A 27092-nucleotide genomic window follows, 5' to 3' on the forward strand; every position below is an offset into this window, starting at 1 on the left:
CCGGGAGCCTGTGCAGCCACAGGGGGGCGCCCTTGGCGGTGAGCAGGTTGGGGTCCAGGTTAGGGTTAGGGTTGGATATCATCTGACCCAGGGGTCACACCTGTGGAATTTCCATGTAACCCTTGGCGGCCCCACCATCGAGGCTAGTGAGAGTGGAGGAGGCAGAAGAATGGTTCCTGGCAGTAAAAGGTGCCTTCCACATCTTCTGAACCTCCTCATGCACTTCCTGTAAGAAAGGCACTGGGGCGGCATGTGGCTGAGAACCACGCCCCGCACCCAGAAACCAATCATCCAACCGCGAGTGCTCGGGACACGGTGGAGGGATCCACTCGAGCCCACTCTCTGATGCAGCGATCGACATCAGATCCTCGCCGAATGTGAGGACATGTACTATCCACGAGCATCGACTCAGCATGCTGTTTGCCCAGGCATTTGAGATAGCGATCGTGGCCGTCAGGAAACGACCGCATCTAGAAACACACGGGCGAAAAGACATCTGACAGCTGAAGCGTTCAGGGATGAAATGCTGTGCTTTCCTGTCTCAGCGTGCTGCCGCACACACCGCTGAGCCGTGCCTTCACACCAGCTGAGAATCCCCACGAGCTTCGAGGCAGAAAGCAGTGAAAATTGTTGTTGAGGAGAAACTCCAAATAGCAATTAAGTTGCTGTTTTGCTTTCTTGTTGAAGGAAATTTGCACTTCAGTTTTGAAGGTGAAAGGAAAGACCGATCAGTGTGACTGTTCGGCTCCGAAGCAAAAGCATGAATGGAAGTGAATATGCCGGTCCTATTTATACCCGGATGTGCCAGGTGGGTGCGCTCGGCATGTAAATCTCACTGGCCAATTCCCATTGGCTTGTTTTTTTTTATTATTTATTTATTTATTTATTTATTTTTATTTCTTTAAGATGAATATCTCCACAATGGTTACAAAGACAAAAAATGTACATAACAGGAATTTTCTAATAGGACCATTGTACATATGCTTGACTAATTTTACAACTTATCTATAATAAAACCCCCTCCCCAACCCTTCCCTGTTAGATTAATTATAGAAGGTTTCTTTTAAATGTTCTATAAACAAAAGCATATTGTATTTGAGTAGCAGCAAAACAAATAAGTGAATAAATAAATAAAAATAAAAAATTGGTGGACAGCAACAGCATAAACAAAAAATAAATAAAGTGAAACTGGACAGTATGGAATAGGCAATAAAGCATAAATATAAAAGCTAATTCAGTTCTCCTGTAAGAATAATTTGATTGGATTCCAAATCTTATTAAAAGTGGGTAGTTTCTCGTTTAATGAGTATCTCAGTTCTTCCAGATGCAACATATTGCCCAGTTCTCTGGTCCATAGTTCAATGGTTGGGACAGTGTCTGCTTTCCACATCTGTAGAATAAGTTTTTTTGCTAACATCATACAGAACATAATGGATTGTGTTTGATATCTATTGCAAAAAGCACTATTTGCTCCTAAAATACCGATGCTGGGTTCAGGCTCCAGATTGATAGAGTGTGCTTCAGAAAGAAATTTAAATATACCTTTCCAAAATGGCTGGATTTTGGAGCATGACCATAAAGAATGGAACAAAGTGCCGTCTACTGTTTTACATTTGTTGCAGAGTTGAGATACTGTAGGATATATTTTATGAAGTTTTGATTTTGAATAATGGAGCCTATGTATTACCTTGAATTGAATCAAATTATGTCTAGCATTCACAGAGCATGTATGTATGTTTCTCAAGCATTCCTCCCACTTATTTTCATGAATGTTAAAACCCATTTCCTCCTCCCAGTCAAGTTTTATTTTTTCTGTGTTGGTGTTAACCTTTTTTAGCAGTAAATTGTAGAAGCGAGACACACCACCGCTTATACCAGGCTGTACCTTTATGATGTTCTCTAAATTAGGGTTAAACTTCAAAACTTCAAAATCTGTAATATTCTTTCTGATGAAATCTCTAACCTGCAAATAACGGAAAAAATTTGCAGGGGCAAGGGCATGATGTTGCTTTAGCTGGTCAAAGGAGCTAAATTTACCTTCATTGTATAAGTCTTTAATTGTGGTTATGCCTATTTGTTTCCATTGAAGAAAGAACTTATCGTGTAGTCCTGGGGGAAAAGCATGATTATGGCAAATTGGAGTATCCAGATATATCTGGAATTTCCAAATATTTCTTGATTTGTTTCCATACTTTAATTGAATTAGAAATAACTGTATTTCCATTATAACACTTTAAGTCTATTTTAATGGGACCGTTAAACAGGGCAATTAATGAAGTCTTATTACAAGAAGCTTCCTCTATAGCTAACCATTCTGGTTTGTCTGGCTCCATTAAACTGATCTTTCTCCACCACGCTAAAGTGTTTAGATTAGCTGCCCAATAGTAATTTTTAAAATTTGGAAGCCCAAACCCTCCATGATCCTTGGGTTTGTTAAGATGTTTTTTATTAATCCTTGCTGTCTTATTGGCCCAAATAAAGTCTGTTATAATAGATTCTAGCTGTTTAAAAAGATGAAGCGGAATAAAAAAAGGGATAGCTTGAAATATATATAAAAATCTTGAAAGTACAACCATTTTTATAGCATTTATTTTGCCTACCATGGACATGGGGAGTGTTTTCCAAAAGGTTATATTGTCTTTAAGTTGATCAATTTTCTTTTTCCAGTTTGTTTTTAAAAGCATGTTGGACTTTTTAGTAATTATTATACCTAAATATTTGAAATGCTGGTTTGCAATTTTAAATTTGGTACTGGCTAGGAGTTCTTGCTCAATCTCTTGGTCGTCAGAGATTGGCATCAGTTCACTTTTTTCCCAATTAATTGTGAATCCAGAGAAACTGCCAAATTCTTCAATAAGCTTGAGTAGTGGTGGAATGGACTTTGCAGGATTAGAAATATACAAGAGAATGTCGTCTGCATATAATGACAGATATTGGGGTCTGCCCATTGTCGTTATAGGCTCTATACTGAGATGTTGCCTAATACTAGCTGCCAGCGGTTCCATCGATATGGCAAATAAAAAGGGAGACAGGGGACACCCCTGGCGTGTGCCACGTGATAGTTTAAATGACTTTGAGTTGTCTTGGTTGGTAATAACAGATGCAACTGGGTGCGAGTACATTATTTCAATCCATTTAATAAATTCTGGACCGAAACCAAATTTCTTTAGGGCCACAATCATATATTTCCATTCTAATTGATCAAAAGCTCGTTGAGCATCTAGCGAGATTACACAAGCCTTTGAATTTTTCTTATGATAAATTATATTAAACAGGCGTCTTAAGTTAAAGTAAATATGTCTGTTGGGCATGAAGCCGGTTTGATCTTGATGAATTATTGAACAAATGTATGTTTTCAATCTGTTTGCTAGAATTTTGCTTATAATCTTGGATTCAATGGAAATGAGAGAGATTGGACGATATGAAGACATTTGCTGCTTATCGCGTCCCGGTTTCAGAATTAGTATTATATTCGCTTGATACATTGTTGGTGGATATTTATTGTGTGTTATTACATCTTTAATCAATCTTTGAATCATAGGTACAAGGTTGTCCTTGAATTTTTTGTAAAATTCAGCGCTAAGGCCATCCGGGCCAGCAGATTTATTATTAGGTAACTGCGATATTACTTCATTTATTTCTTCCAAGGTAATTTCTTTATCTAGGAACTGTTTTGCGTCGGTACTGAGAGTAGGAAGATTCAAATCAGAAAAAAAATTCTCTATTGACTCTTCAGTCATATCGCACTTTGATTCATAAACTTCCCTGTAGAAATCAGCAAAATGATGATTAATTTCTTTAGAATTAACAATTACAGTCCCATTGTTCAATTTTATTTTCTGTATTGCACGCGATGCTTGAGCCTGTTTCAATTGCCGTGCAAGTAATTTTTGGGGCTTATCGCCTATTTCAAATAGCTTTTGCCTGATATGAATAAGTTGTCTTGATACTTTCTTAGAAAGAATCGAATTGTATTCACTTCGCATCGCCACTATTTTCTTAAGTGTGGTCTCGCTGTTGGTAGACCTGTAGTCGATCTCTAAATGTGTTAATTGTTTGTCAATTTCATTTAATTTGGCTTCATTTTCTTTATTTTTAGCTGTTTGGTATGCAATAATATCGCCTCTGATAACTGCTTGCATCGTCTCCCATAGAACAGAGTCAGAAACGTCTCCTTTATCATTGTTTTCTAAAAACCATGAAAACTTATTGGAGAGATATTCACAGAATTTGACATCATTTAGCAGCATGTTATCGAATTTCCAGACATAATTTCCTCTGCTCAAATTTATTTTTAAATTAAAAGAGATAGGGGCATGGTCGGATAACAGTCTATTATGATACTGTGTTGAAACGACATGTTGCAGCAATCTTGAATCTATTAAAAAGAAGTCAATTCTTGAATATGTTTTATGAACTGAAGAGTAAAATGAGTAATCTTGATCTGTGGGATGCAAGGCTCTCCAGCTATCTATTAAGTTTAACTTTTGCATATAGTTGCTTAGTACACTTGCTGATTTGCTTTTTGTAGTCCGACGGGGATGCGTGTCTAACTTTGCATTTAAAACACAATTGTAGTCGCCTGCAATGATGACCAGTGAATGTACAAAATCTGGTATAATTTTGAAAATATTCTCAAAAAAATAAAGGATCATCAAAGTTAGGACCATAAACGTTTACTAAAGTGATGGGTAATGCATTTATCTCTCCACACACAACTAAGTACCTACCATTTTTATCCATGATTGTTTGCTTATGTATAAAGGGGACGGATTTTTTAATAATAATTGCTACTCCTCTAGCTTTACAAGAATAGTTTGATTGATAGACTTGAGACATCCAAGGAGCTTTGATGCTGAACTTCGCTGTATTTTTGATATGTGTTTCCTGAAGAAATATTACCTCTGAGCCCAGTTTCTTAAGATGTGTATAAACCTTTCCTCTTTTGATTGGACTATTAAGTCCACGCACATTCCAGCTTAGTAGGTTCAGTTTGCTGCCACCGTAAACATTTATTCCACTATTTAGTGTAAAAATTAAAGCGTGTTTTGCCTGCTCTCCTTAAATAAAGGTGGTATATGAAACCTTGCATTTCAAGCTTAACAGAAAACATCAACCCATGAACATTACGAACTTTGTAAGGAAGAACATTCTCCCCCTCCCTCCCCCCGCTATTGCATCCCATGTTAACATTATGGATGCCTATCAAAAAAAAATATGCATCACTTGACTCACCCTTGATGCCCTCTAACATTCTTCCTGTAAAATAGCTCTCCACTATCTTACAAATGAACAAGAAATAATACCTTGTGAACTCCCTGTATATCAAATGAAATTAAATAAACGCAAGTCTCTACTAAGTCCTTTCTAACTTCCATGTCAAGTTCTCGTCGTCTGCATTTCACCAATTTTCCACTGCGCCCCGTAAATATGCCTCTGCTTGTTCGTGCGAAACAAAAGTTTTCGTTTCCTTGTCCTTCACGGTCACAATGAACTTGGAACTTGGAACTCGAATCCGCATCTCACTTCGTGTTCCCTGCATTTCTTTCGTATGGCGTCAAACTTCTGTCTCTGTTTCAAGACGTCAGCGGCGAGGTCGGGAAAGATATGTATCTCTTTTCCTTCATACTGCAGCTTGTTCGATCTTGCCAGACGTAGAATATGTTCTTTTACTTGGTAGTGGTGCAGTCGAACAATAAATGCCCGTGACCGGCCGTCTCTTGGGGGTTGTAGCGAGCGGTGTGCCCTGTCGATCTGTATCGGTCGGTCAAAGCTCCCCGCATCCAACACTTGCATCAACAGGTTTGTCACAAACTCGGTAGGTTTACCCTTTTCTGCACCTTCTTTTACACCGATGATTCGGATGTTTTGTCTCCGAGATCTTGACTCTAGATCGCAGGTCTTTTCCTTAAGCTTCTCACATTCGGCCTCCAAGAGTGTACATAATTTCTCCAATGATTCAATGCGGGTTTCGTGAACTTTGACTGCTTCTTCAGTCGCGGCCACTCTGATACCTATGTTGGTGAGTGCTTCTTTCATCTCTGATAAAGTAGATGAAAGGACCTCAAGCTTTCCATTGGCTTGTTTTGTACCACTTGAAGGTTACGTTACGTTATTGACATCTTTCCATGGTTGAAAGACAGATTGAGCTATTACACGAGATATGTTTCAGTCAGTTGTACTGTATCTTTCAACATACCATAAGATGTTAATTTCATGTTCATTCTGTTACTAGTAGTGAAGAGGAAAAAATGATCGCGTTCACTCGCACTCCGCACTGCTGCTGGAACTGAGGCACCTATACAGCGTCTGTTATGCCACATCAAAAAGCATCAAAACTGCATTTTTTGTTTGAATTTCATGATAAAATCGACAGAATATGAAAGTTCACACTTTGTTTTTTATCAAATGTAACAAAACACAGAGCTTATTTTGATTATTGGTGGTTAATGCTTGTTAAAAGTGGTTAGGCTACAATACATTACCGTGCACACCCCCTTCTGGATTGGAGTGTTGATCACCTGTGACTGACTGTATTCATCATCTAACTGCACCAAACTGTGCCGTCCGTACATTTGAACAGCTATTTGTCTGCTTCAGAGGCGCTAAGAAAGGGCATTCAGTGTAAAAGCAGAGACTGTCATATTGAATAGTGGAAGCTATTCGCCTGGTTTATGCTTCCCGAGGTGTCGATTGCCCAATAGATATTTGTGCCCATTCCATGAAGAGTCTGGTGTCGTCTTGGGCTTGGGATAAGGGCATGTCTATTCAGGATATTTGTTTTGTGGCTCAAAACACTTTTGGCAGGTTTTATAACCTGGAAATTCCCTCTTTCACACCGCACATTCTGTCTGTGCAGAGCCTGGTATGTAATATCACTCACACTAAGGGCTTTGAGATGTACGATCACACTGGTGTGACCAGTCTTGGCTGGTCCTTGGAGCGTACGATCACACCATTGTGATTAGAATGTTCAGCGCATCACATGATCAACTGCCAAATTCAAATGTGCTTGTGCGCTTTGGCTGGCACCGAGCCAAAGCCGGACGCGCTCATCGCTTTTGATATCACAAATATGCAGTATTTTCAACCAGTGTTATGTTAGGTTTCAGACATTTAAATAAACATGAGTACTAACAAAAAAATGCATTTAGAATTTGTAAAATACACACTGATGTCTATAAAAGCGGCAATAACAATCCTTTCCATTATAATTAAACAAGTTTTATTCATATCAGATACACATTGTGTAAGTAACTTTAAAGTTTGTTGTAAATCCAACACATCCGATTCTCTGTGCTAGGGCTGGGCGATACAGCTAAAAAAAGTGTATCATGATATAATGTTTCATGTTGTTCGGTATCGATAATTATTGAAAATGTTTTAATAACCTTTAAAAAAGACCAGTAGAAATAAATGTTTGAAATTAACCAATGCATTTTTAATTAAGGTAAATAACAAATAATTTTAAATCAAAGCAAAATAAAATGTAAACATATATTTCTTATATTTTATATAAATATTAAATAAATAACTGTTAAAGAAACTTAGAGCTGCACAATTCTGGATAAATTGAGAAACTTTTTTGTTTGTTTCAAACTGAGATCACAATTCTGAATGACAACTAAATGAAATAACATTTAATTTACTAGAGGTTCTTACAAAATATTAATTGCTGCAGTCTTATTATTTTTTACATTTATTTGAATTAATTATTTTTATAAAATTTGTTTGGATGTATGATTCAATGATTCGCTCATAAATTCTCTTGTTTCATTACTGGAGGAATCAGTGTATTTGAAAGAATCTGTTGAATGAAGATATCTGTCTTCCTGTTGGTCGGAGCTAATGACTGTAAATTAGAAAGTTGTCCGGCTCGATGAGATCAATATATACAGAGTTTGGTGACTGTAGGTAAAACTACCCCCCCCCCCCACTATTGTCAAAAGGTGGTGCTATAGAGGCCCTCCTCCCTGCCCGTTTCTAGGGTTTTGCCCATGTCTACTGGATGAGATCTCTGATGTGTGTGTCAAGTTTCATGCAATTCAAAGCATGCTAATGGTCTCAAAAGCATCCAAAACAAATATTGAAGTTTGATCTGTTGCTATGGCAACAGTGTTTAAAATATCAAAAATCTTTTCACAGGTCTATATTCGCCATGTCTTGACATTATTCTGATTAAGTAAATCGGGTAAAAATAAGAGGGTGATCTCAAAGCATTTTGAAAGTGGCACACTTCCTGCTGCCAGTTGGTGGCACTATAACTTTGACTCACAATAGTCACATCCATGTCATCGGCATCCTACATCGAACACACAGCTGAAGTTTCATCAAAATCAATCAATGCAGAAGTTATAACACACTTCCTGCTTCCCTTTTTTCGCCATAAATTTGTTGCCTTGCCACGTACAAACCATTTAAGATATCAAAAATCCACTCACAATTTAGCATCCTCAGTGTGTTTACTTCATGCTGACCAAGTTTGGTGGTGATCTGATTAATCGCCTGTGAGAAGTATAACAAATTCCAGAGCATGCATTTTACAATCAACCCATAATAGCTGACCTCCTGTTGAGTTGGCGTATAACTTAGAACATGAAAGTTGTTTGGCCCAGTGAGGTCTATATGTGTACCGAGCTTCATATTAATACATGCAAGAATGTTTGACATATGGACCAAGTTTTTGGACCCCATTCAAGGGGGTGCTGTCGAGCCCCCCTGCCACGCCCGGGTTCCAGCTTCTGCCCGGCCCTGATGGCCGATGATTCCGACATGTGTGCAAGTTTTTTAAGAGTTTTCGTGCATGGTAAGGCCCCCAAAAGTTCCTGGAAGTTTGAGAAAAAAAAAATAGCTGCAAGCAGCGATGACAGGCCCAAGCCCTAGAGCCACCGCCACCCCGATGGCTTCAGGGCAACTGTGCATGGCCAGCAATAGGCATTTAAAATGGGAAAACATAAAAGGACTGTGTCAGTCATTTGAATTCACCACATTTACTGCATCAGTTGGTGCTGCTATGACCATGAACCACAACAGCCACATCTATGTGATCATTTAAATTTAGATTAATTAGTATTAATTAGATTAATAAGTTCAGAATGCCATCTGAATGCTGATGTTGTATTATCCTAACACTTCTCTGCATGTGTTTTTTGACCTACCTGAGCTACCGTTTGCGCACCAATGTTATGCACCAAAAGCATGCTTTTATTTAATTTCAATATGGGTGGTATCCGATGAAAAATATGTAATTATAAATTTAATAAATGGAGACAAATCACGGAAACTGCAAAGATGATTTTATTATCAGTGTCAGGTAAGAGTAAGATACGTGTCTAGATTTTTCTGCTCACTTATGCAAGTTTATTTTAAACAGACACTTTTATAAAATCATGTGAAATGTACTTAAATAGGTTTTTTTAATGAATTTGAATTATATCAATAAATAATTAAAGACATACAGTGGGTACGGAAAGTATTCAGACCCCCTTAAATTGTTCACTCTTTGTTATATTGCAGCCATTTGCTAAAATCATTTAAGTTCTTTTTTTTTCCTCATTAATGTACACACAGCACCCCATATTGACAGCACCCTTTTGATCTAATACAGCCATGAGTCTTTTTGGGAAAGATGCAACAAGTTTGCCTCTGCCATTCCTCCAGTTCTGTCAGGTTGGATGGTAAACGTTGGTGGACAGACATTTTTAGGTCTCTCCAGAGATGCGCAATTGGGTTTAAGCCAGGGCTCTGGTTGGGCCATTCAAGAACAGTCACGGAGTTGTTGTGAAGCCACTCCTTCCTTATTTTAGCTGTGTGCTTAGGGTCATTGTCTTGTTGGAAGGTAAACCTTCGGCCCAGTCTGAGGTCCTGAGCACTCTGGAGAAGGTTTTCGTCCAGGATATCCCTGTACTTGACCGCATTCATCTTTCCCTCGATTGCAACCAGTTGTCCTGTCCCTGCAGCTGAAAAACACCCCCACAGCATGATGCTGCCACCACCATGCTTCAGTGTTGGGACTGTATTGGACAGGTGATGAGTAGTGCCTGGTTTTCTCCACACATACCGCTTAGAATTAAAGGTGCCGTAGAACGTCTTTTTAAAAGATGTAATATAAGTCTAAGGTGTCCCCTGAATGTGTCTGTGAAGTTTCAGCTCAAAATACCCCATAGATTTTTTTCATTAATTTTTTTAACTGCCTATTTTGGGGCATCATTAAATATGAGCCAATTTAGGCTGCGGTCCCTTTAAATGGTCACGCTCCCGCCCACGGAGCTCACGCTTGCCTTAAACAGCATAAATAAAGTTCACACAGCTAACCCTCAAAATGGATCTTTACAAAGTGTTCGTCATGCAACATGTCTAATCGCTTAAGTATGGTATTTATTTGGATGTTTACATTTGATTCTGAATGAGTTTGAAGGTGCTCCATGGCTAAAGCTAACATTACACACTGTTGGAGAGATTTACAAAGAATGAAGTTGTGTTTATGAATTATACAGACTGCAAGTGTTTAAAAAATGAAAATAACGACAGTCTTGTCTCCGTGAATACAGTAAGAAACGATGGTAACTTTAATCACATTTAACAGTACATTAGCAACATGCTAACGAAACATTTAGAAAGACAATTTACAAATATCACTAAAAATATCATGATATCATGGATCATGTCAGTTATTATTGCTCCGTCTGCCATTTTTCGCTGTTGTCCTTGCTTGCTTATCTAGTCTGATGATTCAGCTGTGCACATCCAGACGTCCTGCCCTTGTCTAATGCTTGAACATGAGCTGGCATTTGCAAATATTGGGGGCGTACATATTAATGATCCCGACTGTTACATAACGGTCGGTGTTATGTTGAGATTCGCCTGTTCGCTGGAGGTCTTTTAAACAAATGAGATTTATATAAGAAGGAGGAAACAACAGTGTTTGAGACTCACTGTATGTCATTTCCATGTACTGAACTCTTGTTATTTAACTATGCCAAGATAAATTCAATTTTTAATTCTAGGGCACCTTTAAGGCCAAAAAGTTCTATCTTGGTCTCATCAGACCAGAGAATCTTATTTCTCACCATCTTGGAGTCCTTCAGGTGTTTTTTAGCAAACTCCATGCGGGCTTTCATGTGTCTTGCACTGAGGAGAGGCTTCCGTCGGGCCACTCTGCCATAAAGCCCTGACTGGTGGAGGGCTGCAGTGATGGTTGACTTTCTACAACTTTCTCCCATCTCCCGACTGCATCTCTGGAGCTCAGCCACAGTGATCTTTGGGTTCTTCTTTACCTCTCTCACCAAGGCTCTTCTCCCCCGATAGCTCAGTTTGGCCGGACGGCCAGCTCTAGGAAGGGTTCTGGTCGTCCCAAACATCTTCCATTTAAGGATTATGGAGGCCACTCTGCTCTTAGGAACCTTAAGTGCAGCATAAAGTTTTCTGTAACCTTGGCCAGATCTGTGCCTTGCCACAATTCTGTCTCTGAGCTCTTCAGGCAGTTCCTTTGACCTCATGATTCTCATTTGCTCTGACATGCACTGTGAGCTGTAAGGTCTTATATAGACAGGTGTGTGGCTTTTCTAATCAAGTCCAATCAGTATAATCAAGCACAGCTGGACTCAAATGAAGGGGTAGAACCATCTCAAGTATGATCAGAAGAAATGGACAGCACCTGAGTTAAATATATGAGTGTCACAGCAAAGGGTTTGAATACTTAGGACCATGTGATATTTCAGTTTTTCTTTTTTAATAAATCTGCAAAAATGTCAACAATTCTGTTTTTCTGTCAATATGGGGTGCTTTGTGTACATTAATGAGGAAAAAAAATGAACTTGAATGATTTTAGCAAATGGCTGCAATATAACAAAGAGTGAAAAAATTAAGGGGTCTGAATACTTTCCGTACCCACTGTGTGTGTGTGTGTGTGTGTGTGTGTGTGTGTGTGTGTGTATATATATATATATATATATATATATATATATATATATATATAGATCTGTAATATAGTACATTCATTTTAAATTCATCGAGGTTAAATTACCAAACACACAATCTTAATTTGAATCAAACAATGATTTTACAAGATATGAGACACTTTCTGTTTCCCTTTTTTGTCCTTACTTTAAACCATCGCCATGGCAACACCATTCATGCAATAATACATGCAAGCGTGTTTGATATATGGACCAAATTTTCGAAAATTATTCAAGGGGGTGCCGTAGAGTCCCTGTGCCACACCGGGTCCCAGCCTCTGTGGCATCCTAATGGCCACAGATTCCAATGTTTGTGCCAATTTTCAAGAGTTTTTGAGCATGTTAAGGCCCCCAAAAAGCCCCTTTCAGGGCTTGGGCCCTAATAATAATCCTAAGGAAAACAATAGGGCCTTCACCCTCTCAGGCCTTGTGCCCTAATAATAATAATAAACGGAGCAATTCCAATAGGTTCCTCACACCATCAGTGCTCGGGCCCTAATAAACCTAAGGAAAACAACAAGGCCTTTACCCTTTCAGGGCTTGGGCCCTAAAGAAGAAAGCTAACGATTACAATAAGGGGCTACAGCCCCTTAAAATTACACACTTTTAATGATCCCTCTTTTTTTGTTAAAATTATTAATATCTAGAATATATTTAGCAAGGGATGTAAATTAATGAGCAGAACTGTAAATATTGACATCAGTGTGCTGAATCTGTTCATTATATGGTTGTTAACATTTCATTTTAGGTTTTTGTGGTTGATTAAATTTTCTTCCAGCATGGCTCATAAACAGAAAGTAAAATATGATCCAATATAATATATAAAGGTAATCAACTTCCTAAAATTCTAAAATTCTTTCAATTTTAGAATTGAATTGTAATTTAATAGGCATTCTCAGTTCAATTGTGACTCTACATGACTTCATAAAAAGTGTACTGTGAGGGGCTTTGGATGAGAAAGTCAGTTACAGCATTATTAAATGTGTCTGTTTGTGTGTCTCTGTGTGCTTTAGGTAAAAGAATTGTTGTGGTCCCCAGCTGGAATCATCATGTCCTCCACTGGTCCATCTCTGCCATGCCCTCGGCGTTCTGTGGCAGGAGATGAAACCAAGGCAGTGACCGATCATGGGATTTACTCCTCAGACAGACATGCTCGTCTCCTCCTAGCTCAGATGAACAAGATGCGTCTGCATTCTGACTTCTGCGATGTGCGACTGCTGGTAGGCGGGCAGGTGTTTGGGGTCCATAAGCTGGTGCTGGCTGCCAGTGGCCCGTATTTTGCTGCTCTGTTCTCTGGAGGCATGAGTGAAGCCCATGAGGAGGAGGTTTGCATTGCTGGAGTGGAGGCTGATGTCTTTGAAATTCTCCTAGAATTTATTTACACTGGTATGCTGGAGTCATATATGTTGTATGTTTGTCCATCACTACAGACACCTCTAGGAAGCGAGTTAGTGGTGTTTGCTAATGGCCAATGTCACTATTAATATTACTAATTTGAACAAACCTCTATTCAGAAGTATTAAACTCAACCTGTTACATGAACAATACCTCAAATCATTCAACTTTTGAGGAGAGGTGTGCTATTTGACTTATGCTGAGTACACACTGCACGATTTTCAAAGTTGTAAGATCACTGTTCTTCTCATGCTACACGCCTGTCTGGGGTACCATTTAGTTGCTGTTGTGTGCACATTACACAGCGGATTGGTGACGGGGTCACACCAGGGCTGTGCGATTAATCATAATTGATTTGCGATTTCGATTTTGGCTTCCAACGATTATGAAAACAAGATAATCGAGGTAAAATTATTTCCTTCACAGCGGTGCTGTGATCTAAATCAGCCAAATAAGTGAGTAGTGTATAATGCAGGCTACTGTTGCTAAACTGTGGGACGTGTTTGATATTAAACAGTGTTATTAAAAGTGCATTAAGGCGCAAAAGAGATACTGTTCCACAGGCGGCTCTCTGTGCAATAAACAAATGAGCTTTGGATACGTGTCTAAACGAGTGAACAAAAATGTCAAATGCCTTTTTGGACAGTATTCACGTAAACACAGTGGGTTATGTCTTAAATAAACATACACAGTTGAGAAAGAAAATGCACGTGTAACAGTATATTGGATCTGTGCATTAGCTCTTAAAGTGACAGCAGCCTAATATAGCTGCCGCAGTCTGTCATTAATGATAATCAAACAAAAAATGACAAAGGAAATCACTCACTGATCTTGACTGAAAAACTTAAGTACCTTTAATAAGGATTAATCTATATTTAATGTATACAGTAAGACTATGCAGTGTTATTTTACATTTGATTATTACATTTTTTTGTTATAGGCTATCAGTTTTCTGAATACCACTGTTAGTACATCTTTCTGAAATACTTAAAACATTGTTTATTTAATTTATGTTTTTGTTCTGTTGTATTTATTTGTCTGTTCGGTTGTAATTAGTTTCTTATTGTATTTCTGATAAAATTTTTGCCATAATCAAGCAGCCCTAGGCCATGCATTGTACAACTTTCACAATAGGATGAATTAGCGACAACTCTGTCTGGTCTGAAAACTACTTTTCACAACCATAGAAGTAGGGGTGCAATGGTAAATTACTCACGGTTCGGTTTTTATCACGGTTTTAGGGTCATTGTTTCGGTACGGTTCGGTATGTGCTATGTTCAGGGAAAAAAGGACTACTGTCAAATAAAAATAAAGAAAATAAAAACAAATAATCTAACTACAAGAAACAGCACAAAAAAATACAGTAGAGCAAAGATACAAATTAAAATAAACAGTGCTTTTAATGTTTTTCAGGTATCTTAACAGTAGTTTTCAGGTACAGAAGTTGAATAAAGTAATCAAATGTAAAACATTGTTGCATATAATTCACTGTATAAATTAACTAAAGATTAATCATTATTAATTATTAATTAAGTTACAAATGCTATTCTGTCAAGGGCAATGAGTGATTTCCTTGTCTTTTGTTGTTTGATTAACATTAAAAACACATTCAGACAGCAGGAATGCAAGGGCTACTGTCACTTTAAGATATATTGCACTGATACAGTACACTGATACAGAACACATGTGTTTTTTCTCGAGTGTTTAAGCTCACTTAAGACATAACCTACTATGTTTGCTAGGATACTCGCCAAGATGGGACATATTTTTTTTTGTGTGAATTTGTCCGTTCAAGCGCAAGTCTTGAAAAAGAACTCAGAATCTGTGTGTGTGCTTCGGATGAGTGCACAAATCTTCTCAGAGCGTGCACGTAAGTTCCCTTTTGCATCTTGTGCTCAAATGTTTAAATTAGCAAAGCTTAAATGAGTGTAAATTAAAAACAGATAGCAATGCTTGCTGTTCAGGTCTCACCTACGCTCACGCACTATCAACAACCCAGGGTGATGATGGCGTAAATGACTGCTCATATAGAGCATACGGCACTCACATTGAACAAAGTTTAGGGGACAGCCAGAATGAGTATCCATCGTTAGAAACATACATTAGCCTAACTCTGTCTGTCTGTTTTATTTATTTTCAAGAAACCATATTATAGATGCGAATGCATTGTCAGATATTAGATGAACCGCGGTACAAGCGCGTGCTGAACCGTGGGTTGAGAACGGTACGGTGCCTGCCTCGCTGCTCAGTGGTTTGCGCCTGCAGCTCCGTATAGCTTTCTTTTGAATCTCTTACTATCATTCCTTGTTGTTTATATTATCATCACCATATATCCGATATTGTCTATCGCATTAATTTGATGTTGCTAGCTTTTAATCTTTAAAATTAAACGCTATCACAACACGCTAGCATTTTGCTAGCCTGTTAACTTGTTATTTGTGCCTACCGTCTTTTTCTCTTGCGCGCTCCTTTTTTTTCTATGAATCCATCACACAACTGGTGAGTCGGATCAGTCTACAAACACGGTGAGTTATGTCATCCTCTCCTTTTGTTGTTTCTTGCACTGCCTGACACATGTATTGTATAGCTTTCTCTGTCAGCAACGAGGTATTCAATGCAGGGAAATAGTTAGGCTGACAGAGAAAATCTCAGAATTAGAGACACGCATCCAAACTTTATTCGAGGATAGTAAGAATGTAAGGGCTTCAGATACTGCTTTGGATGCGACTAGCTTAATGAACTCTGTACATTGTTCGGTCCCACGCAGCGGGGCAATTGGGTGACCGTGAGACGGCCTAGTCGCGGGACAAAACACTGCTCTTCCACTCCGATTAGAACTTCAAACAGGTTCTTCCCACTCATTGATGCATCCACTGAGAGTCCTGTTGAAAGTGCCCTAGTTATTGGTGATTCTATTACACAGAACGTGAAAATAGAGACACCATTCAGCATAGTCATATTTGCCGGGAGCCAGAGCGCCTGACATCAAAGCTAATTTAAAAGTGCTGGCTAATGCTAATCGTAAATACTCTAAGATTATTATTCATGTCGGCACTAATTATGTCCGACTTTGCCAGTCGGAGATCACTAAAATTAACATTAAAGAGGTTTGAGAACTCACAAGTATGATGTCAGACACTGTAATTTGCTCTGGACCCTTTCCTGTTTGTCGGAGTGATGAGATACTTAGCGGACTATCATCACTCAATGGCTGACTGTCTAAGTGGTGTCCGCAGAATAATATAGGGTTCATAGACAATTGGAAAAGTTTTTGGGCAGACCTGACCTATTGAAAAGAGATGGTATCTGTCCCTCCTGGGATGGTGCCGCTATTCTCTCTAGTAATATGGCACATAGTCTTAGAGCTGAAACATGACAAACTGGGGCCCAGGTCAAGAAGCAAGCTAGCTGTCTCACATCACAGAAGTCAGATAAATCCCATCACATAGAGACTCTATTACCTAGATATCATCACATAGAGACTGTGTCTGTACCCTGAATTAATAAATACAAAAAAATCCCAAACCCATTTGAGGGTAAAAATTTAATTGATGTTCAACAATTAACTCTCTGAGGTCTGAAAACGCGCCGGCGCGTTTTGCAGGATTTTTTTCACATTGCAGCAAAACAGACTTAAAATACTCCGTCATTTCTTGTCATAGAGACATAAGTAATATATCAATTGAAACTATAGAATGTCTTCTTTTATTTGTGTACACTCAGAGTAAAAACACAATGTTGTGCTTTTTGTAAAATAAAGAAAACTAACATGATGCGTGATCTCTCCTCTCCCTCTGAACGAACTCCAATCTGATAGTTCTCAGAAAATGAACTGTAACTTATGAATACTAATGACAAAAAAAATGACACTTACGTCTAAAGAAACGTTGAAATGTCAGGTTTTAAATCGTGTAAGTCAAATCAAAAACAAACATTCTGTGTTTATGTAATCTGTATGAAAAGAGAGCCATGTCAGAAGTCTGTGATTCAGCTCATTACCCGCTAATGCGGCCACGCCCACAGAGCCAGTGCAATTCAGAGGCAAATTCAGAGGCAATACATGCATACATCGTCTCAATCGTGTATTTATTGTCTTGAAAAGTGTTTATTTGGATGGTAAAGCCATGGTTAGCGATCTCTAGAAGACATGCCGTTAGTTCCTGGTTCCTTTTCTTCTTTATATGAATTTGTGGCCTAAAGGTGTACAGAGAGCACCCTCCGGCTGCAAGTATGAATTAAAAACACAGTATCCAGCACTCATAGTGATGACAATAAATATTACTTCTCAGTATAGAAAACTGACATAAATATATAAGAATCCATCAATATTTCTCCAAATGTGCATGCTTTTTAGCTAAAAGCCTATATGAAATGCCATAGAGGTAACATAATTGTTCAGACACTTTGCATCACAGAAATAAATTATATTTTAAAGAATATAATAGAATACAATTATTTTAAATTGTAATAATATTTCACAGTATTGCTGTTTATGATGAGCTGAGACATGATTACAGAGGGTTTTTTTCACAGCCTACCTGACTGAAAGGCCTCATTAATATGCAAGTCATTTCAGGTCATTATTATGTGATTCTTTTGTCTTCTCAGGTGTAAATGGCCCATTATGCATGCAGATTCACGCCTCCACGCATACTGTGTTTCTTGACAAAAAGTGTCTTACAAAAACTAAATCAATATATTGTTTTATATAAAGGAGTAGGCAGCATAATTTTTACATAATTCTTAAGCAAAAACTCTAGTCTACAACCCCCAATAACCAGAAGTCTTGTGAACACAGATTTAATATACTTATTTTGGCCTTGTTTCAGTGACTTAAGTTTTTTGTTTTTTCAATAACCACGCATAAACATTATTCCTTCAAAAATACAAACATGTACATACATGTTCCTCACATATTATTGTAGCCTAGTTTGTGCTGAATACAATGTAATGACAGTTTTGTCATTTATATGTTTATGAACAACTGAAAAAAGCACAAATGTCAGGGCATGTCAAAACTTCTCCAAGCCCCAAATCAGCCTCAGACTCCAGAGGGTTAAAAAACAGATACAATTCTGATGAACAAATGATAAAGCTCAGTTTGCTTAATATTAGATCCCTTTCTTCAAAAGCATTTATTATAAATTATATTATCACATACAATAATCTAGATGTGCTGTGTTTGACAGAAACCTGGCTAAAACCAGACGTCCATGCCTCAAGTTTACTATTATCGACACGTGTCGCATCGGAAAGGCAAAGGGGGAGGTGTTGCTGTAATTTATAGTAATACCTTCAGTATTACTCAAAAGTCTTTCAAATATAATTCCTTCGAAGTGATGGTGCTTTATGTAACGTTATGTAATGTAAGTGACAAATCCCATTTGACGTTTGTGCTGGCTACTGTATATAGGCTACCAGGGCACTTTATCAAAGAATTTGCTGATTTTCGATCAGAGTTAGTACTGGCTGCGGATAAAGTCCTTATTGTGGGTGATTTTAATATCCATGTAGATAATGAAAAAGGGGATTGGCAATTACAGACATTCTAAACTCTATTGGAGATAGACAACACGTGTCAGGACCCACTCATTGTTGTAATCATACTTTAGATCTAATATTGTCACATAGAATCAATATTGATGCCGTTGAAATTGTGTAGCAGTGCGATGACATCTCAGATCATTATCTATTCTCGTGTATACTACATTTAGCCAAGGCTGCAAAACCGCCATCCTGCCACAAATATGGTAGAACTATCTCTTCTACCACTAAAGATTGCTTTATAAATGATCTTCCTGATCAGTTTCATCTCCTTAGCATACCAGATAGCTTACTCGATGCTATCTCGATGTTACAACAAAAACTATTGACTCTCTCTTTTTCAGCACATTAGACTCAGTTGCTCCTTTGGGCTTAAACAAGATTAAGGAAATTAGTCCAACATGGTGGTACAACGAGCACATTCGGGCCCTTTTAGGTTTTTGCTCATAATTCGTGCCTCATCCCAGACCTCTTAATTCGCAATTGAATGAGCAATCGCTGAGGGAGAATATAATCTAATTTTATTGATAAGAAAAGAAAGAATATTTAGAAAGAGTACAAGGGGTGTAGTATAGGTTCAGCCAATGAGAGAGAGAATACATCATATAGCTCATGGTATAGGAATGTGATACATATAGAAAAACAAGTCTAAAAATGGTCATCTCCCGGTTAACTATCCAGGAGTTCCTTGCTATCCCAAAGACCTTCTCCTATGCTTTGTAATACAAAAAGCAAGGGACCATTCCCTGTCTCCCATTCCATCCTAGTAAATCCTTGTTCCTTATATGGAAATGGTTCCGGTACATAAAGAAAACCATATGTGAAAACATAGGATAGCTTCAACCAAGGACAAAGGAGCCTCTGTCCACTTTCCTTCAATGCTGAGACCAACATAAAATCTATCAGTTGCCCCTTTTGGCAATAAAATTGCCACACCCAAGTCTCAGCATTACTTTTTTCATATACAAATACAATCACTTTCTTTACCTTCAAAATCACAACATTTTTCAGCAAACATTTCCTTCATTTTTCTTCAAAATTACTAACATTTAACAGGTCTATTCATCAAAGCATATTGAGAGGATACAAAGGTATTCATAGCACGATTAATCAAAGCTCTAATAAATGGAATAATACAACAGATAATAAATGCAATAATTAATAGGATTACACCTATAGGAATTAAAGCAGATACAAGCATTTGTTACCATCCTGTGAGCCATGCTAAGAACCCACCTTGATTATCAGTAACTTCTCGTCCTTGTAATTCTTGAGCAATTCTAGTCATATTTTTTAAACCCTCTGAGATTAAATGACCATCTGCATCATTCTCAGGAAAATAGGTACAACAAGAGGTACCAACAATAACACAGACTCCTCCTCCTGCCGCGGTTAATTGATCTAAAACTAGCCTGTTTTGCAGGGCAGTTAAACGGAGCCCTCGGAGTTCCTGTTGAACACCAGCCAATGTGTCTCTTGTAGTATTGATAAATGAAATTAGCTCATATCTTGTAACCTCAACTTCAGTTTGAAGACTAGAAACACCTACTCCTGGAAACATTGCTTCAAAGAATCTTTCAGTACCAGTCCAGAGTCGATGTTGCATTGGTACTGGATTATCTCTGCTTAAACTACTAGTTGAACTGCGACCAGAGAGGTAGCGTTTCTTTTTCTGTTTTTGTTTTATCATAACGTGAGGTTTGTGTGGTCTAATAACCATGGAATATTCTTCCAAAGTTACTAGAGCACATCTTCCACTCCAATCTTCTGGAAGAGTAGTGTAGACTTTATGTCCACACAGCCAAAAACAATCTTTGACAGCTCTAGTTCCCTGTGAAGCAGGAGCATATCTATAGCAATTTTGACCTGGCACAAGTGCACAATATTTAGAACACACATCTTGAATAAAAGGATTAGCCCATCCATAAGCAATCATAGTAGATATAGGATCTGGTGTTCCTTTAGAACACTCAGTCATATTAGCTTTTGGATAATGCAAAATACAACCCATACAACAAGACATATTTTCTATCTCGCAATGATGGTATGTTCAATTACATTTACTTTTAGGTATTACCCCCAGTCTCACTGTTACAGTTTCTCTTTCCATACATAACAGTGAGTCTGGAATAGAGCCAATGGTTGTCACTTTAACATGTACTTGCGTTGCAAGCATCATTATTCTACTTTTTCCACAACTCCATATTGCAGTTCTATTTGGAGCCATCATTCCAGTAATGCTAACAAAAATAGGGCATTCTAATTCTTCTTCTGTCCTTGGTGATTTAACTTCTACATGTGGACCAGAAGCACTATGTGGCATTTTTGCGCAAACATAACAGTCACCTGTTTTTCCTTCAGATTTAGCAGTGTAGTTGGCTAATCTCCACCACATATTAGCTGCGAAGGCATGTGGTTCTTCTTCATAATGCACCCAAGTTTCATTACCAGTGCTAACAGCAGCTTGTATGTGAATAAACACATTTGTCAGCACAACCAGGTAAAATATCAATTTAGCAATCATGGCTAGAGAGCTTCGATGATAATTATTGCTGGTTCTAGATCTCTAGCAATCTCTTTCTTCTTCTCCTCGTTGAACGTCTTGGTTCACCTTCCTTCGGATCTTTCCTTGGCTCACTGGCTTCCTCCTCCTCATTGACCAGAACGTTCCCCTGGGATGGAGCTGCTTTCAGTCAACTGACATGGATCCATTGCGGCTGGAAGTCAGTCAGCACTCCTGTTCTCGTCACAGCAATCACCGTGGCGGGCCCCAGATACTTCGGCTCACCCAGTTTTGTGGGCTTCAGACACTTTATCAGCACCTGTTGTCCTGGAACAAAAGGATGAGTGGGTTTTTCTGCAGGAAGAGGGAGAGAGAGAGACACATCACCATTGATGCTATTCAACGTTTTAATTAGGGAATCCACATAATCCGTGATGATCACCTCCGTGTCACCTGTGGAAAAATTGCCAGCGTGACCTCTGACCCATGGGGTCAGGAAAGGTCTACCCATAAGGATTTCAAACGGAGACATCTTTGTTGTTGCTGATGGTGACATTCTAATTTCTGTCAATACGGCAGGCAGCAGATCAACCCAATTTCTGCCTGTATCAAGACACGCTTTATTAAGACGATCTTTAATAACCCTATTCATGTTCTCAACTTGTCCACTAGATGGAGCGTGAAACGGTATATGTAATGACCAGGTAATATTAACCCTCTGGAGTCTGAGGCTGATTTGGGGCCTGGAGAAGTTTTGACATGCCCTGACATTTGTGCTTTTTTCATTTGTTCATAAACACATTAATGACACTAGTGTCATTACACTGTATTCAACACAAACTAGGCTACCATAATATGTGAGGAACATGTATGTACATGTTTGTGTTTTTGAAGGAATAATGTTTATGCGTGGTTATTGAAAAAACAAAAAACTTAAGTCACTGAAATAAGGCCAAAAAAAGTATATTAAATCTGTGTTCATAAGACTTCTGGGTATTGGAGATTGTAGACTAGAGTTTTTTCTTCAGAATTATGTAAAAATTATGCTGCCTACTCCTTCATATAAAACAATATATTGATTTAGTTTTTGTAAGTCACTTTTTGTCAAGAAACACAGTATGCATGGAGGCGTGAATGATCATGAATAATGGGCCATTTACACCTGAGGAGACAAAAGAATCAAATAATAATGACCTGAAATGACTTGCATATTAATGAGGCCTTTCAGTCAGGTAGGGTGTGAAAAAACCCTCTGTAATCATGTCTCAGCTCAATTTAAAATAATGGTATTCTATTATATTCTTTAAAATATAATGTATTTCTGTGATGCAAAGTGTCTGAACAATTATGTTACCTCTATGGCATTTCATATAGGCTTTTAGCTTAAAGCATGCACATTTGGAGAAATATTGATGGATTCTTTTATGTTTATGTTAAATTTCTATACAGAGGAGTAATATTTATTCGATATTTATTCTATATATCATCACTATGAGTGCTGGATACAATTCATACTTGCAGCCGGAGGGCGCTCTGTGCACCTTTAGGCCACAAATCCATATAAAGAAGAAGAAGAACCAGGAACTAACTGCATGTCTTCTAGAGTTCGCTAACCATGCTTTACAACAATGCTTTAACATCCAAATAAACACTTTTCAAGACAATAAATACACGATTGAGACGATGTATGCATGTATTGACTGAATTTGCGTCTGATTAGCGCTGGCTCCGTGGGCGTGGCCGCATTAGCGGATAATGAGCTGAATCACTGACTTCTGACATGGCTCTCTTTTCATACAGATTACATAAACACAGAAAGTTTGTTTTCGATTTGACTTACACGATTTAAAACCTGACATTTCAACGTTTCTTTAGACATAAGTTTAATTTTTTTGTCATTCGTATTCACTAAGTTACAGTTCATTTTCTGAGAACTATCAGATTGGACTTCCTTCAGAGGGAGACGAGAGATCATGCATCATGTTAGTTTTCTTTATTTTACAAAAAGCACAGCATTTTGTTTTTACTCTGTGTGTACACAAATGAAAGAAGATATTCAACAGATTAAAATGGTGTATAACTCTTAATTGTATGTGCAACATTGACTGAGTATTTTGAGTCTCTTTCACACTGGTAAGAAAAAAACGCGGTGGTATCGCCGGCGATACCCTCAGACCTCAGAGTGTTAAGCTCTTTGGCTAACAACTGCATGACTTTGGAAGTGAATGGTGTTCCATTATCACTATGGATAACCATTGGTATACCAAACGCGGTATAATGTCCTTAGCCAGAACTTTAACTACCGTCTGTGCATTTTCTTTTCAACACGGAAAAGCTTCAGGCCATTTAGAAAATCTGTCAACCATCACAAGCAAATATTTATTATTTCCACAAGGAGGCATGTGCGTAAAATCAATTTGCAAGTGTTGGAATGGTAGCTCAGGATGTGGTAAAGAGTCATGTTTAGTTGCCTTGTGCTTGTTGGTTTGAGCACACACCAGACCAGCATCCAATATCAACGGAGTATTTCTTCGAACATTTGCTATGCAATAAGATCGATTCAACATTTGTATCACTTTCTTTTTTGACACATGCGATACACCATGATAATGTCTACATAGCATAACAATCGCAGATGCAGGTAGTGAAAGTCTACCTTGTTTGTGTCTCAAGATTCCAGCTTGATCTGGTTTTACTTCATTGTCTGACCAGTAAGTCAAATCAGCTTGCGTAGAATTAGCTTGTAATATTTTAATGTCCAAATCATTAGTCAATAATGAATTCATCATAGGCACATCTGTGCCCCTTTCGCTTACATGTGGACTTAATATTACTTCTTTAGCAGCCCATTTCGCTACTTCATGTACAAATCTATTTCCTTTGGCTTCATCTGTTTCTCCTGACGCATGTCCTGCTACTTTAATAACAGCGAGTTTTGATGGTTGTTGTGCTGCATTAATGAGCTCTGATACAATGCTATGGTGAGCAATTGGTTTTCCATCTGAGGTTTTAAAATTTCTTTCTTCCCACAATTTAGCAAAGTCATGGACTATGCTATACGCATATTTTGAGTCGGTGTATATATTAACACACTGATCTTTTGCCAATTGACAAGCTCTCGTTAAAGCAATTAATTCTGCAACTTGTGCCAACTTGTATGGCAAAGAGTATGCTTCAATTACATGATCGGGTAATTCAACAATAGCATACCCACACAAGTATACATTATCATTTGGCTTGAAACAGGATCCATCAATATACCAATTCTTCCCCTCCTCCAGGACAGATGTAGAAACATCTGGCCTGCAGGCAGTCGAAATCTGGATTCTGTCCAGGCAATCGTGGTCGTCACTCTCAAATTCACCTTGTGTCAGCAACCTGTGCCAATGTACAGTAGGGCCATGGATAACAGAAGTTGGTTTCAAAATCAAATTAGCAGTAGCTAATAATATACCCTCATAGCCAGAGCGGCGTTGAGCAGTCATATGTTGAGTAGAAATATTGCTCATTATGACTCCTACCTGATGAGAGGTGTGCACTATCAATTCATGCACGTACAGGTGAAAGTCTTGAGTGTAATTTGGGAGGCCGAGTGCAGGAGGTTTCATAAGGGAGGATTTCAAATGTCTGAATGCTTGGTCCATCTCAGCTGTCCATGTAATGTCCTCTGTGTCCCCCAGAGTAGCAGCTCGTAGGACTTTATCATACATGGAACAGTTGGGCACCCATGATCGGCAATAATTAACCAGTCCCAGGAAGCTTTGCATCTGCTTCCGTGTTGATGGGTGCTTGAAGGTAGCAATAGCTTTCACTCTGTCAGCAGACAATTGCACTTTGCCCTGTGACAGTTCATGTCCAAGGTATTCGACCCTCCTCTGTACCCACTGTAGTTTCTCTCTTGATGCTTTGAAACCAGCCTCTGCCAAAATGTTGCAGACAATTTTAGAGGCAGCAGCACACATGTCCTCAGTTGCACCAGTGATAAAGATGTCATCTGCGTATTGAAGCAGACAGGTGTTTGGAGGAAGTTTGGCATTTTTCAGTGTAGCGTGCACTACAGCAGAGAAAACAGCTGGAGAATCTCTGAACCCTTGTGGGAGTCTTGTCCACGTTAATTGTGAATTTTCCAAGGTAAAAGCAAACAATGGCTGAGTTCGGCGATCAACAGGAATGCTGAAGAAGGCACTGGAAATATCTAGAACTGTAAAAAATGAATGTTCAGAAGGAATAGAATTAATTATAGTTTGCACATCAGGTACAATAGGAGACAATGGTGTTACTAACTCATTAACTTTTCTCAAATCTTGAGTTAAACGCCAAGATCCATTTGCTTTCTTAATTGGATTAATTGGTGTATTATAAGGTGAATGAGTGTGCACCAGGATGCCTTGAGCCAGTAATTTATCAATAACAGGAAGAATACCCTCCACCTTTTCTTTTGAGAGGGGGTATTGTTTCTGATACACAGGCTTGTCTGTTATTGGCTTGGAAACATAGGGCTGGACATCAATGAATCCCGTGTCATCCTTATGGGCCGCCCACAATTGACGCCCTCAATTTCCTGTTTGAGCTCAGTTGCAGAATCGTCCTCAAGGAGAGCATTTCCTGTATCAACAGTGAGAGAGAAGGCTGCAGGAAACATAAGTTGTAGAGAGTCAGCATTAAAATTAAGTTGAATACCTAATTTATGCATGAGGTCCCTGCCGAGAAGACAAAATGGCGAATTCGGTATGATGGCAAAAGCATGCATTTTAAACAATGATGGGACATCATTAGAAGTAACTGGAAATGTTGGTGTCATTTCACATTTCACAGGCACACCGTTGATTCCCACAGAGTTTACATGTTTTCCTGTAATCGAGCCCTCATAAACAAGAGAAGATAACGATGAGATCTACGCCCCAGAATCTAAGAGAAAAACATAAGGTTTATGGTCAACATTTAATTCAATAAATGGCAAAACAGTTGACACATTCTGCCTCAAATCCCAAGCCTTTTTCCTACAGTTACGTTCCAGATGTCCTAGCTTGCCACAATAAAAACAGCATCTCACATTTCCAAATTGTTGCGGACGAGGATTCACAGCAGCATTCATTTGAAGCATTGCAGGTGTTTTCCCAATTCATCAACAGAAATGATAGTAATATTTGGAGTAGTTATACGAATTAACTGTGCAGTGTCTTTGTTCATATTATTTAGGAACGTATTTAAGAACAATGGACAATTTTGATCAAAAGGAATCGCAGACTCCTCAACCCATGCATGTTTAACACTCTGAGGTCTGAGGGTATCGCCGGCGATACCACTGCGTTTTTTTTCTTACCAGTGTGAAAGAGACTCAAAATACTCTGTTAATGTTGCACATACAATTAAGAGTTATACACCATTTTAATCTGTTGAATATCTTCTTTTATTTGTGTACACTCAGAGTAAAAACAAAATGTTGTGCTTTTTGTAAAATAAAGAAAACTAACATGATGCATGATCTCTCGTCTCCCTCTGAAGGAAGTCCAATCTGATAGTTCTCAGAAAAGGAACTGTAACTTAGTGAATACTAATCACAAAAAAATTAGACTTATGTCTAAAAAACCGTTGAAATGTCAGGTTTTAAATCATGTAAGTCAAATCGAAAACAAACATTCTGTGTTTATGTAATCTGTATGAAAAGAGAGCCATGTCAGAAATCCGTGATT

At 38.4% G+C, this 27092-nt stretch overlaps 1 protein-coding gene across 2 annotated transcripts in view; it reads left to right on the top strand.

Moving 5' to 3' along the window:
* The window catches only part of LOC125250161 (intracisternal A particle-promoted polypeptide), a 79647-nt gene that overhangs the window by 18643 nt on the left and 33912 nt on the right, over nt 1-27092 (top strand). For both annotated transcript variants that reach the window (XM_048162582.1, XM_048162580.1), the window contains exon 3: nt 12971-13343. In XM_048162582.1, the coding sequence (XP_048018539.1) occupies nt 13007-13343 (337 nt within the window). In that variant the 5' untranslated portion in view covers nt 12971-13006. The remainder of the gene's footprint in view (nt 1-12970; nt 13344-27092) is intronic.

The sequence above is a fragment of the Megalobrama amblycephala genome, linkage group LG17 (genome assembly GCF_018812025.1).
Source record: "Megalobrama amblycephala isolate DHTTF-2021 linkage group LG17, ASM1881202v1, whole genome shotgun sequence".
In the NCBI taxonomy this organism is placed as follows: Eukaryota; Metazoa; Chordata; class Actinopteri; order Cypriniformes; family Xenocyprididae; genus Megalobrama; species Megalobrama amblycephala.